Source organism: Takifugu flavidus, chromosome 17, assembly GCF_003711565.1.
Source record: "Takifugu flavidus isolate HTHZ2018 chromosome 17, ASM371156v2, whole genome shotgun sequence".
Taxonomy (NCBI): domain Eukaryota; kingdom Metazoa; phylum Chordata; class Actinopteri; order Tetraodontiformes; family Tetraodontidae; genus Takifugu; species Takifugu flavidus.
The window spans coordinates 6,082,608-6,096,977 of NC_079536.1; the positions used below are offsets into that span (position 1 = coordinate 6,082,608).

The 14,370-nt window shown below is 47.1% G+C and overlaps 1 protein-coding gene and 2 long non-coding RNA genes across 3 annotated transcripts; 2 read left to right on the forward strand and 1 right to left on the reverse strand.

Annotated features, from left to right (window-relative positions):
- Positions 1-248: 248 nt before the first annotated feature.
- On the reverse strand, positions 249-2,750 carry LOC130514074 (uncharacterized). Its single transcript, XR_008946903.1, has 2 exons — positions 1,563-2,750; positions 249-1,491 (listed from the first exon to the last, which is right to left on the reverse strand). It is a non-coding gene; the product is annotated as an uncharacterized LOC130514074 (long non-coding RNA).
- Positions 2,751-2,999: 249 nt separating this feature from the next.
- Positions 3,000-5,541, forward strand: LOC130514073 (uncharacterized). The gene is made up of 2 exons (XR_008946902.1): positions 3,000-3,253; positions 4,930-5,541. It is a non-coding gene; the product is annotated as an uncharacterized LOC130514073 (long non-coding RNA).
- A 3,184-nt stretch (positions 5,542-8,725) lies between these two features.
- bhlhe22 (basic helix-loop-helix family, member e22) lies at positions 8,726-10,600 on the forward strand. The gene has a single exon (XM_057013424.1). It carries the CDS (start codon positions 9,017-9,019, stop codon positions 9,812-9,814), a length of 798 nt encoding a protein of 265 aa, XP_056869404.1. The 5' UTR covers positions 8,726-9,016; the 3' UTR covers positions 9,815-10,600.
- The last annotated feature ends 3,770 nt before the right edge of the window (positions 10,601-14,370 follow it).

Here is a 14,370-nt window from a genome sequence, read left to right on the forward strand (position 1 = left end):
TCTTTAACATGCAGCACACACTTTGATCACACAATGGGTATATTTCCTTAAAAAGGTTTATAAAATACTTGTTGTGTGCGACACAGCGACGTGTTCTACGCTGATCTTTGTGCTTCCCCTCAACTCTTGTTTGACATACAGCATCTGTATGAAGTCAAATTGGTTTTTGTATTTATGTTTTTAATTGCTGCTTGTTTGAAAATGGTTTTCCCAAACGTTAATTTGCCTGCTTAACAAAAACAGGACAATTGTTTCATTTGAAGTGAATTTAATTGATTCAGGATAAACAGCAACAGAAATATTCTGCAAGCTGGAACATGGAAATACCTGAAAATACGAGCTGCACGTTACAAGATCATTATTTTTTTTATTTTTTTAAACAAACAGGTTCGACATTACGCGTTTGAAATAAAAAAATGTGCCCCACCAGTTTGCAATCCAGTGGGGCAGCAAAATATCTGCTGATCTCAAGCAGGAAGCCAAAACAAAGGAGCTTTTCCTCCATCTCGACATGAATATTCAGGCTCCAGCTGATTGCGTTTCAGTAAATGAGTTCAGGACAAATCAATAAGTGCAGGAAAATACATTGGAATGATTTAAAATAATTAGACTAATGCAGAAAAAAATAACAACACGCTGGCTCCTTACATCACAGACACAAATGGAGGCAAAAACACGAGATTAGATTTAAAAAGGTCCGCAAAATCAAATTAGAATCAAGCTCATTTATAAAATATCTCTAGATCGGAAATAAGTGAAACGCGGGTTCTCTTCGGGCGGTTCTGTTTTTAATCCACCCCTGATGCGGACAGTTGGGTTCCTCACAGCGGCTCCAGCATGGGTGCACATTTTAGGGAGAATATTACTGTACAAAGAGCAGCGTCGCTCGGGCTGCGGGGGGAGGCCTGGCGCATGATGCAAAATATAAGGGGGGCTGATGGAAGATCTGCGGGTATTAAAGCGTCTCCAGGCTGGAACTGACGCAACGCCGAGCTTTTGCAGACGCTGCATCAGCCGGGACGCACGTTCTCACGCCATTTTCGTTTCCATTTGATTTTCAATTCGTTTCACCGCCGCCACTAAAGCGGCTTTAATGACGCCCCGCGCGCGTCAAATGTAACTGGAAGATTATTTTTGTCAGTTGTTTTTTTTAATTTTTTTTTTTAAAAATCCGAGTCTAAATAAATTGTTTGGTATCTGAAATTCTATTTAACAGAGCGCCTGTCAGAGGGCCTAATTTGGGGGTTTCTTCGCCATAAACAACAGGGCTTCCGACCAAAAACACGCGTAAAAGCCAAGCGTTTGGAGGTCGCCTCTGCGGTTCAAACGGACTGCGTGAGGAGGGATGATGAAGGGCGCTGCGGTCCTGCAGCCGCGCGTGTTCACCTAAAATATCGACTAATGGCTCGCAGACACTTGCGTCTCCACCAGTTCCCTTTCGCGCAGCGCTGCCACTTTTATCCCCGCAGGGGTGGAGAATAACGTGTCTCTCTGCAACAGAAATCCCAAATCTGGGCGTCAAACGCGCAACCAGCGAAGAGTTTATGAAGAACTCGTCTTACTTTGCTCTGCTGTTTCCGTTCCATAACTCCGGGATCCCACACAAAGCCGGAACTTTTTCAAACTTCCACCTCTTTCCAAATGAAGGAATTTGCCTCTGCAGCCACTTATTATTTCGGGTCCCCCCCCTCTTTCTCTCCACTACCTTGCCCCGGTATTACCCCCCCTTTTTGTCTTCCTCCCCAAACAGGGGGGCCCAGTGACTGGCTCCTGATTTATAAATGTTTATGTGTTTTGAAGTCCAGGACAAAGGGAGTTGGCCTATGACCCCTAGGAGTCCGGACCCTGCGCAGGTTCATTGTGAGGCGCTGGGAAAGGGGCTTTTGGACGGAGACCCCGGTCCACTGACCCACACACACATCCCAGGGCCCTGCCATTCATTTGCGCACCGCTGCATGTCGCCCCGCAGCTCTCATTGTTTCAGAGGGGACAATGGAGTCACCCCCTCCCCCCTTTTTTCCCGTCAACTTCCAAACTTCCCTCTAAAAGTCGCCTGATGCAAGCTCGTGCAGGCTTTCAGGGAAACAAACTAGAAAAAAAATGTTGATAAAAGGCCATTAGTGGTCCTCATGTTGCATCACGCATCAGTCTTGCATCACTGCACGCGCGGCTCCCGCACTCGTCAAAGGCCAAACAGAACCAAAAGTGGGAGTGTGAGAGCGAGTGAAGGGATTTGATGACAGAGGGAGAGAACTCAAAGAAACAGGCTGCAAATCTGCCTAACGGGGCCTGCAGGTGTTCCAGGCTGCGCTGCCCTGTGCCTTAAGTTGCTTTCAAGGTTTGAGGTGACACAAATGACACCACTGGATCTTTGTTGGGGCGTCAATGACAGCGGGAAGTGCAGGAGGCAGTTATTGCCCCCCCATCAACAGCTGCATGCCTATATGATCAATAGGAAACCATCTCCGTTCCCCTGGTTAAACCCGAGAGAACGGCACCGAAATCCCAACCGAATGCAGACATTATCTGATCACATGTGTCCGATCAGGCCAGGCCAGGCTCGATGGCATTAACGCAGCCCAAGTTACAAATGGGTCGGCCCGGTGCACGAAACTGCAACGCACTAAAAGAGCTTTCAAGACAAGCGGCATTAAACGTGATTAACAGCGTTCGGCGACGCAACTGCACCCGCTCCTAAAGTGGAGCATCACTGGATTATAGTTATTGCCGCACATATAAAACCGTAACACAAGCCTATGGCCGCGCCGCACGAGACGAATGGAGCGGCCGCTGCGTGCGCGGAAACGATCAAATTAAATAGGAATTATAGTATAAAACCGCTATAGGATTCATCTCGGATTCGGGAGCGCGCACAGGCTGTATTTGCGTGCCAACGTGGGAGAGCGAGCGTGTGCATCATGTGAGGAGGAGAGAGAGAGAGGGAGAGGGGGAGGGGAGGGGGGGATTTTATTGTAATGCACAGAGCGACCTGCCCTCTTTTGAAAAAAAAAAAAAAAAGAAGCGAGAAAGCGCAGCCATGCTCTGCAGAGGCTCCGGCGTCGCTCTCATTGGTAATACGAAGCTGTCGCCTAACGGACTCTTTGCTCGTCCTCCGCTGCACCGAACGGAACCAGGAATACCAGCGGTCTAAGAACACCAAGTCAAATAACAGTCAAAACAAAGAAGCGGCGCGGATAATTACGAGGAGGGCGCAGTGCACCGGGACGCACCATATGGCGCGGAGCAGATTGTGGTGAGTATCTGGTGCCCGGGTTTGCTTTAGGATAAGATGGGCCGATTGATCCATTGTTAATCATATGCGTTTCCATAACGCTCACTGGAATATGTATCATCAGATCCGATGCCAATAAAAGTCGTCTGCTTCTGCGATGCGCTTCTCCGTGCACGATGCACTTGCTATTGTTGTTGGGGGCTTCGGGGACTAAACCATTTTTTTTAGGAGGTGAGATGATAAAAGCGTGAGACACTTCCAAACACGCGCAAAGCTGCACGGCCGTTTTCTGTCGACGGTTGCATAATCGATAAGAGGACGGTGCTTGAGGACAATAGGGGTCGCGTTCCCGTCCGGGTCGACTTTGAAGGCTTTGCGGCGCGGTTCCGTTGGACGAGCCGGGGTAAGAACCGAACCCGCCGTGGGTCGGAGCGTCGCCTGGATTTTCAGGAGATAGGGACGTTTCCATCTAAAATGGCGTTTCCCTTTGTTTCTCCATCAGTCTCCCCTCTATCCGACTGAGTGGGTAACGCATGACAACTGCAGCCTCCTCCGCCTGCGCCTATTTGTTGCCCCTGCGCCGCCTTTACGCAGCGGATGGTGCCGTTCAAACATGGCTGTCCGCGGTGGATCCGCTCCTCAGTGATGATCCGAGGGATCTGTCAGCCGAGGCTCGAGCGGCGAACGCCCACCGATTCCATCTGAACCAAACTGGATCTGGCGTCTTTTGGAAATGGTCCACGTTTCGTGACAGGCCCGTTTAATAGACGCTTGAACTTCATCTCATGACGAGTCACTTTTTTTGTATCATTTGTTTTTTTTGTTTTTTTTTTTGGTGGGATCAGATTCTCTCAAATCCATCAGAGACTCCGGATGACAAGAGCATCCCTCCCTCTCCGAGCGTGTGCGGGGGAAAGAAAAAAAAAAACCTGCGCGCGTGCCCGAGCAGGAGCGTGAGTGAGTGTGCGGGCTACTTGTGCATACGCGTGTTCTCATTTTTGAGGAGTACAGTGTTGCGTAACTGTTCATCCTCCATCCCAGGTTCCTTTCTTTCTTTCTTTTTAAATTTTTTTTTGACTGGCTCATTATTGGCATTTCCTGTGCCCTCTTGCACGCACGCACCGCACACTCACATCGCCCTCACAGAACCGCGTTACAACGTTAAACGATGCTAATCCGAATGGGAAGTCGTCGATTTCCCTCCTGGATTCAAGGACACGGCGTCGTCACGAGAAGGACGCTCGGTAATGTAGAAGAACATCTGTTTGCCCGGTGACGTCACCCCCCACCCCCCACCCCCCCCCCCTCCCCCAGCTCCCCATTTGTTTGGCTGGAGCGCCATTAATCCCAAAGTCAGAGGAAAAGACCCGACGCAGGCGGATCGGTCCCATTGAGGCGGCGTCGGTGCGGCAACCGCGGCGCCGCTCGGGTTTGCGTCAGAAGGAAGAATCAGGACACCCGCAACCGAAAACCGCCATTTGCGGCTGTAAATATCTGACCCGCAAGTAAGGACTGCAGGTGTGTGTGTGTGTGTGTGTGTGTGTGTGTGTGTGTGTGTGTGTGTGTTGGGAGGCCAAATTCTCGAATGGAAAATCCATGTTGGGCGCGCTATCAGCTGATTTTGTGGGTTTTTGTCAACTGTCAATCTGCACAAAGTTCATCTCAAATATTTCCATCTATTTTTCTTTTCTTTTTAGGTGTTTGATGGCTGATGAGGGGACGTGAACATGTCTTCAGCCTTGGGCAAACCAGTCAACGAACTCACGCGCAAAGGCGAAATGGGACGTATAGATTTTGTGTGCAACGCTATTTACGTTTAGAACCTGAAACCATTTTTATTGGGGGGAAGGGGGGGGGGGGGGGGTAATAATTACAAATGCTAGGCCAGTACACCAAAGCTACAAAGGATTTGGTATTTTTGGAACACTGCGGGATATTAGTTTGTCTATTTTTGTCCGTGATCTTGATCAGGTTTCAGGCTTCAGAGGCTCCAGAAACGTTTGATGTTTTGTGCAATAAAAGATGTGTGTGTTGGAAGCGATGTAAGGACAAATACGCGCAAACACACACACACGCGCACCCCCCTCACACACACACACACACACACGCAGAAGCGGGTTGTGTCTCTCCGTGTTCACAGCGGACCTTGATTTAATGTCTTACAATTAAGGCACGCGGTGAATGCCAAGAGATGATCCTCCTTTCCTCGGCTGACATGTTTGCACCCTCATGTTGGTTTTCGAGCCCCTGTTTTATGTGAAATGTCGATTTAAATCTGCAGAGATGAATAAAGATGATATAGACACGGAGTTTTTTGAGCCTCGCTTTAATGCAAGAACGCGTATGTGTGTGTGTGTGTGTGTGTGTGTGTGTGTGTGTGTGTGTGTGTGTGTGTGTGTTGTGTGTGTGTGTGTGTGTGTGTTCCGGGAGCGCTGTCCACCTTCTGTGGTGCTGAAATCCGCGCACCGATCAGCCTTTTGTTTCACTACAGCAGCGACGCCGGTGACCACAAAGGAGCCGAGCACACGCACAATCACGTGCGGGTACAAGACGCTGAAAATATCGCAAGCGGAAGCATTTGTGGGCTCTGGTTATCTGATCTCCTCTATCACCGAACCGCCGACACGCTTCCATCCAGCCGGTTCATCGAGGCGAATTCACTGGGTCTAAAATCTGAAAAGAAGATATGGGGGGGGGAATTCCTCCACTGAAAAATATGATTTATTTAAGATCCTCACAACGAGGCAGGCATTCTCCCAACCCTTTAAAAGTCCACAGCTGACAAGAAAATTATTACCGATTTACATGATCTGCATATTAAAGTTTCATAAGGTGCTGTTATGGAATATAAAGGAGCAGGTGAGGCGTGTGCACGGCTGAGAGGAAGCAACATTCGGGGTTAAGACCGATGCTAAGAAGGCAGAAAATGTTTCCGAACAAATGTTTTAAATTCACAGTGATGCAGTCCAGGAGAAGACGAGTCTGATGGCATTTTAAGGATTAAAGCGAGGTTTTCTGTCCTAGTCTGGCGCCTGGTGGCTATAAACGGTACTGCATGGGAGTCGCTCTATAACCGCGTCTTCTGTTATATTGTCACAAAAAATAGCTTGCATTTAAACGTGCTTCTTTAAATTGTTTAAGTAAAGACTGATCAGTGATACAACCGTGCTATACAATTTTTAAAAAAAAACAATTTTAAATTAATTCTCTTTTTAAAATAGGGAATAAAACACTAAGCACGACGAAGAATCCGAAAACGATGCGGATCCACCGTTAAAAATGCACCTTAAAAGGTCACAAGTTTATTTTGGAAATCTTAAATGAAACGGCCAACTTGACAGCGTACTTGTCGTGTAATGGATGCGACACAGTGAGAGGGCTCTGTATGAAGCATCACACGGTAAAATTATTTTTATATCAGGTCTCCACAGGCGGAGAGTCTGTCTCCCGCTGATAACCGAAATCTTCAGCGTTGACTCAGGTCCAGCAGGCTGTCTCAAAGCGTGTTCATCATGCTTTCTGCTTGATCTAAATCCCTCCTTTCATATCAGTGAGCACACGGCGCCCTCTAGCGGAGAGACTGGGGCACTGTCAGATTTATTTAACCAAACAGTATTAGTGTAGCAGGAAGTAAGGCTGCACAATTTAATCAGGTGTTAATCAATCTAATTACATTAAGGGTCCATGTAAATATCTGCCGACCCCTTGTAACCATGTCTGTCCAGTTTTGAAGATGGACAGCAGGTCCATTTTGGAAATTGGTTGAAATAAGCCTCAACTCAGATCCTTTTTAGGATCTTGTGGACATCATAAACAGGAAGTTCTCCATCTAAGCATCACGTCTTTGGAGGAGAGAGCTGGAACCAAAAAGATATCCACTGAGACCCTCTGGCCTCTGAGAAGAGTTACCCATTATGACAATCTTGTTGAAATACTTTACGTTGCTCTTCGATGAGCATCTGAAATGAGGAACCACAAACTAGCCAAGACCAGGGGAAGGGGGGTTTGTGGTATCCTTTGAGGAACATGGATCTAACACCCCCACCCCCACCCCCATAACTTGTGGTCTTAAATTCCAGAACCTTTTCCATCGTGTTCCCTGTCTTAAGTGGAGGCAGGACCTAAACGAATCCATGTACTTTTTCCTTGCTCCATTTTCCACCCACTGCTCCCTTCATTAGCAAAATGCTGACAGACTGTGGCTGTAATGGCCGTAGCCCCGTCCTGGCCCATCTTGTCTCATTAGCTGGGCCTGATTGGCCATGAAGGTGTTCCCCTGCCATCTGAGGATAGAGTGAGTGTGTCGGCTGCCCGAGAGATCATAATTTACTGAAGTTTCCTGCCCTCTTATACAGCTTTAGCGGACAGACTGAAAACATATAGCTGAAATGTTACCGCAGAGACAGTGGACGCACCGAGTCAAGTGGAGGGGAGATTTTCAATCCCACGTGTCAATAATGTCTTTTTTGACTACTGCAAGCTTCTTTTTCATCAAACTCAGCAACTCTGTGCTGCTGAGAAGTCCCTGGTGCTGCCTGTAACCTATACAGCAGATGATAACAACCTTAATTGCTCTCAAATTGCCTCACATTGGGACCTGCATGGTCAAACATCCGCCTCCATATTCAGACATTATTACACTGCTCTGAGGTCCTCTGATGTTTACTGGCTGCTTCCTTTGATCAGAGCCGCAAAATCAAAGTTTCGAGATGATTTTTGAAGCCAGTGTTCTTAAACTCTGAATGCTGAAAGCAGAATAATTGAAGCTGTATGTCAGAGCTTGCATCCCCAGACACCTCGAAATGTCGAGAGCATCATGATATAGTGGGCTTATAAAGAGCTGGTGGTGATTTTTGTCATCCGAAATTTAATTACCGGTAATTTCATTATTATTCATCATCTGTATAGGACGGGGAAAATATTAAAATGATATATATCGGGCTCAAAAGTAATTACCGGTACTCGCCTTAATTTCCATTTATGTGTACGTCTGCATATTTACCAGTAGATGGCAGTATAGGCATGCAAAAGTCTGAGACCGCACGATAACAGAGAAAACTAAATATTCGTTCCTAAACATTAAAATAGGGAGATTCGTGCTTCTATAGTCACACGTTTAATTTAAACTACACGCTTGTTAGTATCAAACATAAATATAAATGTTATGGAACACAACATTGTAACTTGCAAGTTGGAACATAACGCCCATAATTGTGATCCTAAAACAGCGACAAAAACACACAAAATAAATCCCCCACGTTAAAGAGTTCAACATTACTGTAATTTATTACTAATACGCGCAAGTCCACTCAGATGAAACCACTAAAAAAAGACGGAGAAGGTTTGGATGGAGAACACGCGGGATGTTTGTCATCGTGAAAATGTCGTTAATTACAACGTTAACCTGATTGGGTGAAGGTGTGAAGGGGGGAGAGGGTGCCTCTCTTCCAATAGGCGAAGCCTTTTAATAACCCGCCTCGGGATAATGATGTAAAAAGACTCGGGTGTCCGGTGCGTAACGAGGATCTTCGTGGAAATCCGGTGAAGGTGAATCGGACCACAAGAAAGAAAGGGAGAGGGAGGAAGGAAGGAAGGAGAGAGGGAGAGAGGGAGAGAGAGAGAGAGAAGCACCGAATACACCAGCCTCCTCCTCATCTCCTCACCTCAGATGACAAGTCGGGCCAACCAGCAACTTCGCCACTGACGCGCAACTCAACTCACCACGGAGGAGAGCAGGAAGAAAGTAGCCCAAGCTGCCTGAGACGACCCCGAGAGCACCTCAGCATGGACAGAAGGATGAACCTGAACGGCGGCTCAGGGGACATTTTCCATAAGACTCTGAGCGCTGTGTCCACCAAAAAGATAGACCCTTTCAGGCCATCGGCCGGAATTGAACTAGCAGCCAGAGGCCGCCAGTCGCCGATCAACTGCTTTGACCAGAACGACGCGGACCCGATGCAGCCCGGTGGGCTGGCGGGAGCAAGAGCCGGGTCACTGGGTCTGCCGACCGGATCTCTGTGCGTCAATTTTGGCGAGAGCGCGCAGAGGACCTCAGCGGCGGAGAGCAGCGGCGGCGAGCAGAGTCCCGACGACGACAGCGACGGCAGGTGCGACATGGTGCTCCGGACTGTGGCCGGTGGGAAGGGGGAAGGAGGTAAGAAAAGCAAAGAGCAGAAATTACTGAGGCTAAACATCAACGCCAGAGAGAGGCGAAGGATGCACGACCTGAATGACGCGCTGGACGAGCTGCGGGCGGTCATCCCTTACGCGCACAGCCCGTCGGTGCGGAAACTCTCCAAAATCGCCACTTTGCTGCTGGCGAAAAACTTTATCCTGATGCAGGCGCAGGCGCTGGAGGAGATGAGGAGGCTAGTGGCGTACCTCAACCAGGGCCAGGCCATCTCCGCCGCCTCCATACCGGCCACCACCGCGCTGGCGGCGCCCGGCCTCGGCGCGTACGAGCAGCCGCCCGGATACCCCCCGTTCCCCACCGGCGTGGCCGCGTCTTCCTGCCCCGATAAATGCGCCCTGTTCAACAACGACACATCCAGCCTCTGCAAACAATGCACTGACAAGCCTTAACTGGGGGAGAGAAAGACTCATAATAGAAGCACACAGACAAGAAACATCAGACTTCACCGTGGAGAGTTGGGGAGGGGGAGGGGGAGGGGGGGGCAGAGGCCAGGGCAGCGCCGAGCGAGACTTTTCTATTTACCACATCCAACAAAACACCTTTATTGTTCAATCAAAACTTGATTGTGTATATAATCATCTCAAGTGCTGGTATCGATGACAGTCACGTCTGACGACCTGGACCTGTTGTTCTGGAGAGACCTGACAACCTGAAACTCCTGGAGCGTTCGTTTTTCCCGCTGCTTTCCATCTTCATTTCCATTTCCCCACCTCACAGACGGTGTGGAGGCCTGTTTCCATGAACCTTTTCTTTTTATTGAGTACGTGGAATGTCATGAACATGGAAAAGTGAAATGAAATAGACGACGAGTCGTTGCATAAGTCACATATTTATTGTCGAGATTTTCGGTCCCGTATTACAGTTTTGTTTTTTTCTTTTTGGTCACTGTGATATAATAAATTAAAATAGAACAAAGGAAAGAAGGCTTATCAGGTGTTTTGATGTGTAATTTATCCATTTGGGAATTTGCTTATATTGCACATTGTGTTGGGATTATTTTTCTTTATGTCTTTTTTCACCCTCCCACACACACAAGGTCTTCGGATTAATCGCGTTGTCAGGTCGACATGTGGATTATTGTTGATACTTCGGTTATTCTTTGAGTAAAGGGGGACATTTGTATGTATTTCGGTGTTAAAAAGCTTTATTAAAATATTTTTAAGAACTAAAACAAATGAACTCATTGTTCCGGATGCGATCGACACGCGACAAATTATTATATTCAAACATGTTTATTTGTTACTACTTTATTCCCATCGCCTCCATTGAAAGAGGAATAATCAATAGATTCTGACCATTAATTAATCCGGTCACATCCCAGGAGAAAAACCCCACAGAGGCAACAAAACAAACTGGGATTATTGGAATAATTTCCTTGAGTGCGTGTGTAATAATATGCTAATTTGAAAACAAGTGTGTGAGAACTGTCGACTGTAATACCTGACTTCACATAATGAAACACGTCGTTAAGGCAATTAGCCCTCCAGAATGTGATTAAGGGATGTAATTACGACGCTCTTCATCGCCGTAATTTGGCGTCTTTAATCACGACGCAGCCGTCAGATGGACCCCCCCGACTCGCCCTTTGTCCCCCCACCCCCCCATCTGACCACACACCAGTCACCTGAGGGAGGGTCACAGGGGGCAGGAGTCGGGGGCAAGAGGGGTTTTTAGGTTGTTTTTATTTGATAGAACGAAATAATGAAGACGCGGATGTTTCGGGAGGGCTGGAGGGTTCAGCACCATGGACAGAGGAGCAGCTTTGAAACTGCATAACAGCATTTATGCTTTATTATTTCGCCTGCTTTTCTAAATTTTAGTATATTTTTTTTTAATTAACCCATTTTTCGCCAGAACATCTGAAGGATGAAGGCCGGTTGAATGAAGCAGCTTTCTCAATTTTTAAATATTTAAACCCAGAATCTGCTTCGACAATTTAAAATTCAGCTGATTGCTTTGATTTAGGAATAAATACGAAAATAAATCCAATCCACTGCCACTCAACGTTAAAATAACGCAAATATAACAACAGTTTTAATCTTATTTTGATTTGATTTTTTTTTTTTTTTTACGTATTTGTGATTGTTTGTCTCCAGTCATGACAAGCGGGGATCCCAGTTCCTCACGATTAATCCCATCACACCTGGATTATTTCAAATCTCCAGAGATTAAAACCTCTCTTCAGCTTCTGCCTTTTTTCCTGAAGTTTGATCAGGAAAACGTTTGTTTTCACCGCTGCTGTTTTACAAGTGAGACATCACCAAAACGTTAATTATACAACACGCATTAATGCACAAACGACTGCAGCGTTTAACCCATACTAATATTCACATTAGCCCAGAAGAGGAGGGTCCCCAGGGGCTACTGAGCCATATGTGTGGAAAACAGAGACAAAAATCATAAAAAGGGCAGAAAATTGCCACAACTCAGTTGGAGGACAGTCAGGTGAAGGACTGTAGCTGCAGGAACCGGTCCCAGCATCCTGATGACGGGCACATGGGGTCTCTGACCTGCCCCTCTGCAGTGACACAGCAAAGGAGGGGGGGCAAAAACCCCGTCCTGACTGTCCACCACCTCTGCCTGGAGCTTGTCCCCCATGAGACAAACACAGCTGAACCTGCCTCAAAGGTCTGCATGAGGCTCATGAATAAAGGAGGCCGATAATACCAATAATAATAATAAAAAATCTCCTTTCACCAACCATAAAATGTCCAATTTACCATATCAAGAGCCACCAGGACGGCGATCCATAACGCCGAGCGTGATGTATGCGAAGGATGATAAACAGCAGCGTCAGAATAAACACGGGAGGATTGAAACGTCCCCGTGGTATCAGTAGCAGGTCGAACTCCGGCGGCGGAGCCCGCCATGCTGTGTCACACTAAAGTGTAAAGATATATGTGCTGCGGCGGCTCAGGCCCCAAATCAAGAGCAGGGGGACAATTCGCCTGTCAGGATCCTGATAGCCGTGCACAACGTTGACTTTGTGCGGGAGCAGGCTAATAAAAGGCTGGACTCAGAGTTCCGGGAGAGGAGCCGTGCAGGCTCTCATCTCTTATTAGAAAGGTCAGGCCTAAACCGGAATTACTCCACAGTCTGGGACTTTTGGGGTTTTACGAGGCGAGGGACATTTGAGTAGATTAAACCAGAGAATAGGAGATGTTCCACAGGGAGGAATTTCCTGTTTTATGAGCTTCCGAACTCCTGGCAGGTGTGTTGGTGCACGTCGTCGTCATTGGTCGAGTTGGTTTGGGTCGTCCTGTATTTTAGATCTGTCCCTTCTAACGCCTGCGTGTTCAGATATAATTGACCTGTGTGCCACAACAAAGAGGCCAGCGCCACCTACTGGCCCGGAAGTCCGAAATAACGAGCTAATTTCTTCTCTGCTTCTCTCTTGGTTCCACCAATTCCTGTTTTCCGCACATGAGAGGTAAAAGCAGGCCGAGCGGTCTTTGTGTGGACATTAAATGAGGTAGTGATGTTTGGTTCTGCTTTCATCTGGGGGCAATTGTTGAGTCGCATCTCGAATATTCAAACTGCTTCCATATTAATCAGATTACTGCGCTGCTCCTCTAATCCCTGTTTACCCACGGCTCTGTTGTTGCCCTAATCTACTGTTCTTTTATTCCCCCCGGATGAAAACATGTCAGTCTAGAGCGGCGATTTTCTCTTGTTTTTGGACGGTTTTTCGCTTTGACCAAGAGGTTTTAAATATAACAATTCAATCTGGATTAAAGCTGCTGCTTTGGTTCTCGTCTGCTGTGAGTTCAGAAATGAAGAAAAGTATTTGATCTGTAAGAAATCTAGGATAGTGTTGTAGTTTTAAATAGGATTCTTTTTAAAGAGCTGCGCAGTTAGGCGAGATTTTCTCCAAATTTAGGTCCAATATTTGCCGGGTGTGTGTGTTTGAGTGTGTGTGAGTGTGTGTGAGGGAGACAGACAGAGAGAGAGCGAGAGAGAGATCACTTGTCCCGATCAATATGCAGATCCTGACCCTCTCAGGGTTCATTAAAGCTAAAGCGAGGTGGATTTCATCTCCCACTCTCTGATATTCATTAACTCCAGCTTCCAGATTGAAATAAAGACACGCGGATGACACAATAACAGCGTGAATCACTCACTGCTCCTCTCTCACACACACACACACACACACACACACACACTTTTCTTTGTCTCCCTTCCTCACAAGACAAATGAAAACCCCGTCCAGTGGAGCTTTGAGGTTAAAGCCTCAGAGATGCAGAGTGAATTGTGTGTGTTATTACTGACAGATTCTTGTTTATGTGTTGTTCAAAGGGGCGCTCATTACTCGACGGCGGACAGAGTTCTGATTAGATGCGAGTGTAATCTGAAAGATTAAGGGCCACTTCAAACAAGATTAACTATATTAGAAACACGGGCATAAAAACACTTTAAAGCTTTAAAGGTCATTGGCTGAGCAGAAATCAACAGCATCTTTTCTGGAAGATATTTCTAGTAGATTTTAATTTAACGGATGGCTTTAAAAAAAAAAAAACAACAACAACTGATGGCCTCCTTTCGCCACCGGAGCATGAAAGCCACGGCGTTAGCGGAACACTTGCTCGGCTGATCATCCCGATGCACCGACTTGCTGCTCCAGACCTGGGTATCTGTCTGAGCACAGGTCTTTAACAGCCATGAATGCCAAGCATGGGGGTGGGGGGTGAGGCAGGCCAGTCCAAGCGTAACCGCGGCGGCCCGATGTCCTTGGCTCCGCGGCGGCCTTCACCTCACACTCCCTGCACAGTGAATTTTATGGCTAATTTCCGGCAATTTATCCTGGCACTTTCAGAAGAGAGATTCCTGCGGGAATAATGTGCATAATTTGCATAAATCATCCTGATAGAATGCATATCAGCATGTAACCCCCCCCTCCTACCACCTCCCCTGTCTGATGCTGCGGCGTTTACGTTGTAATCAAAAC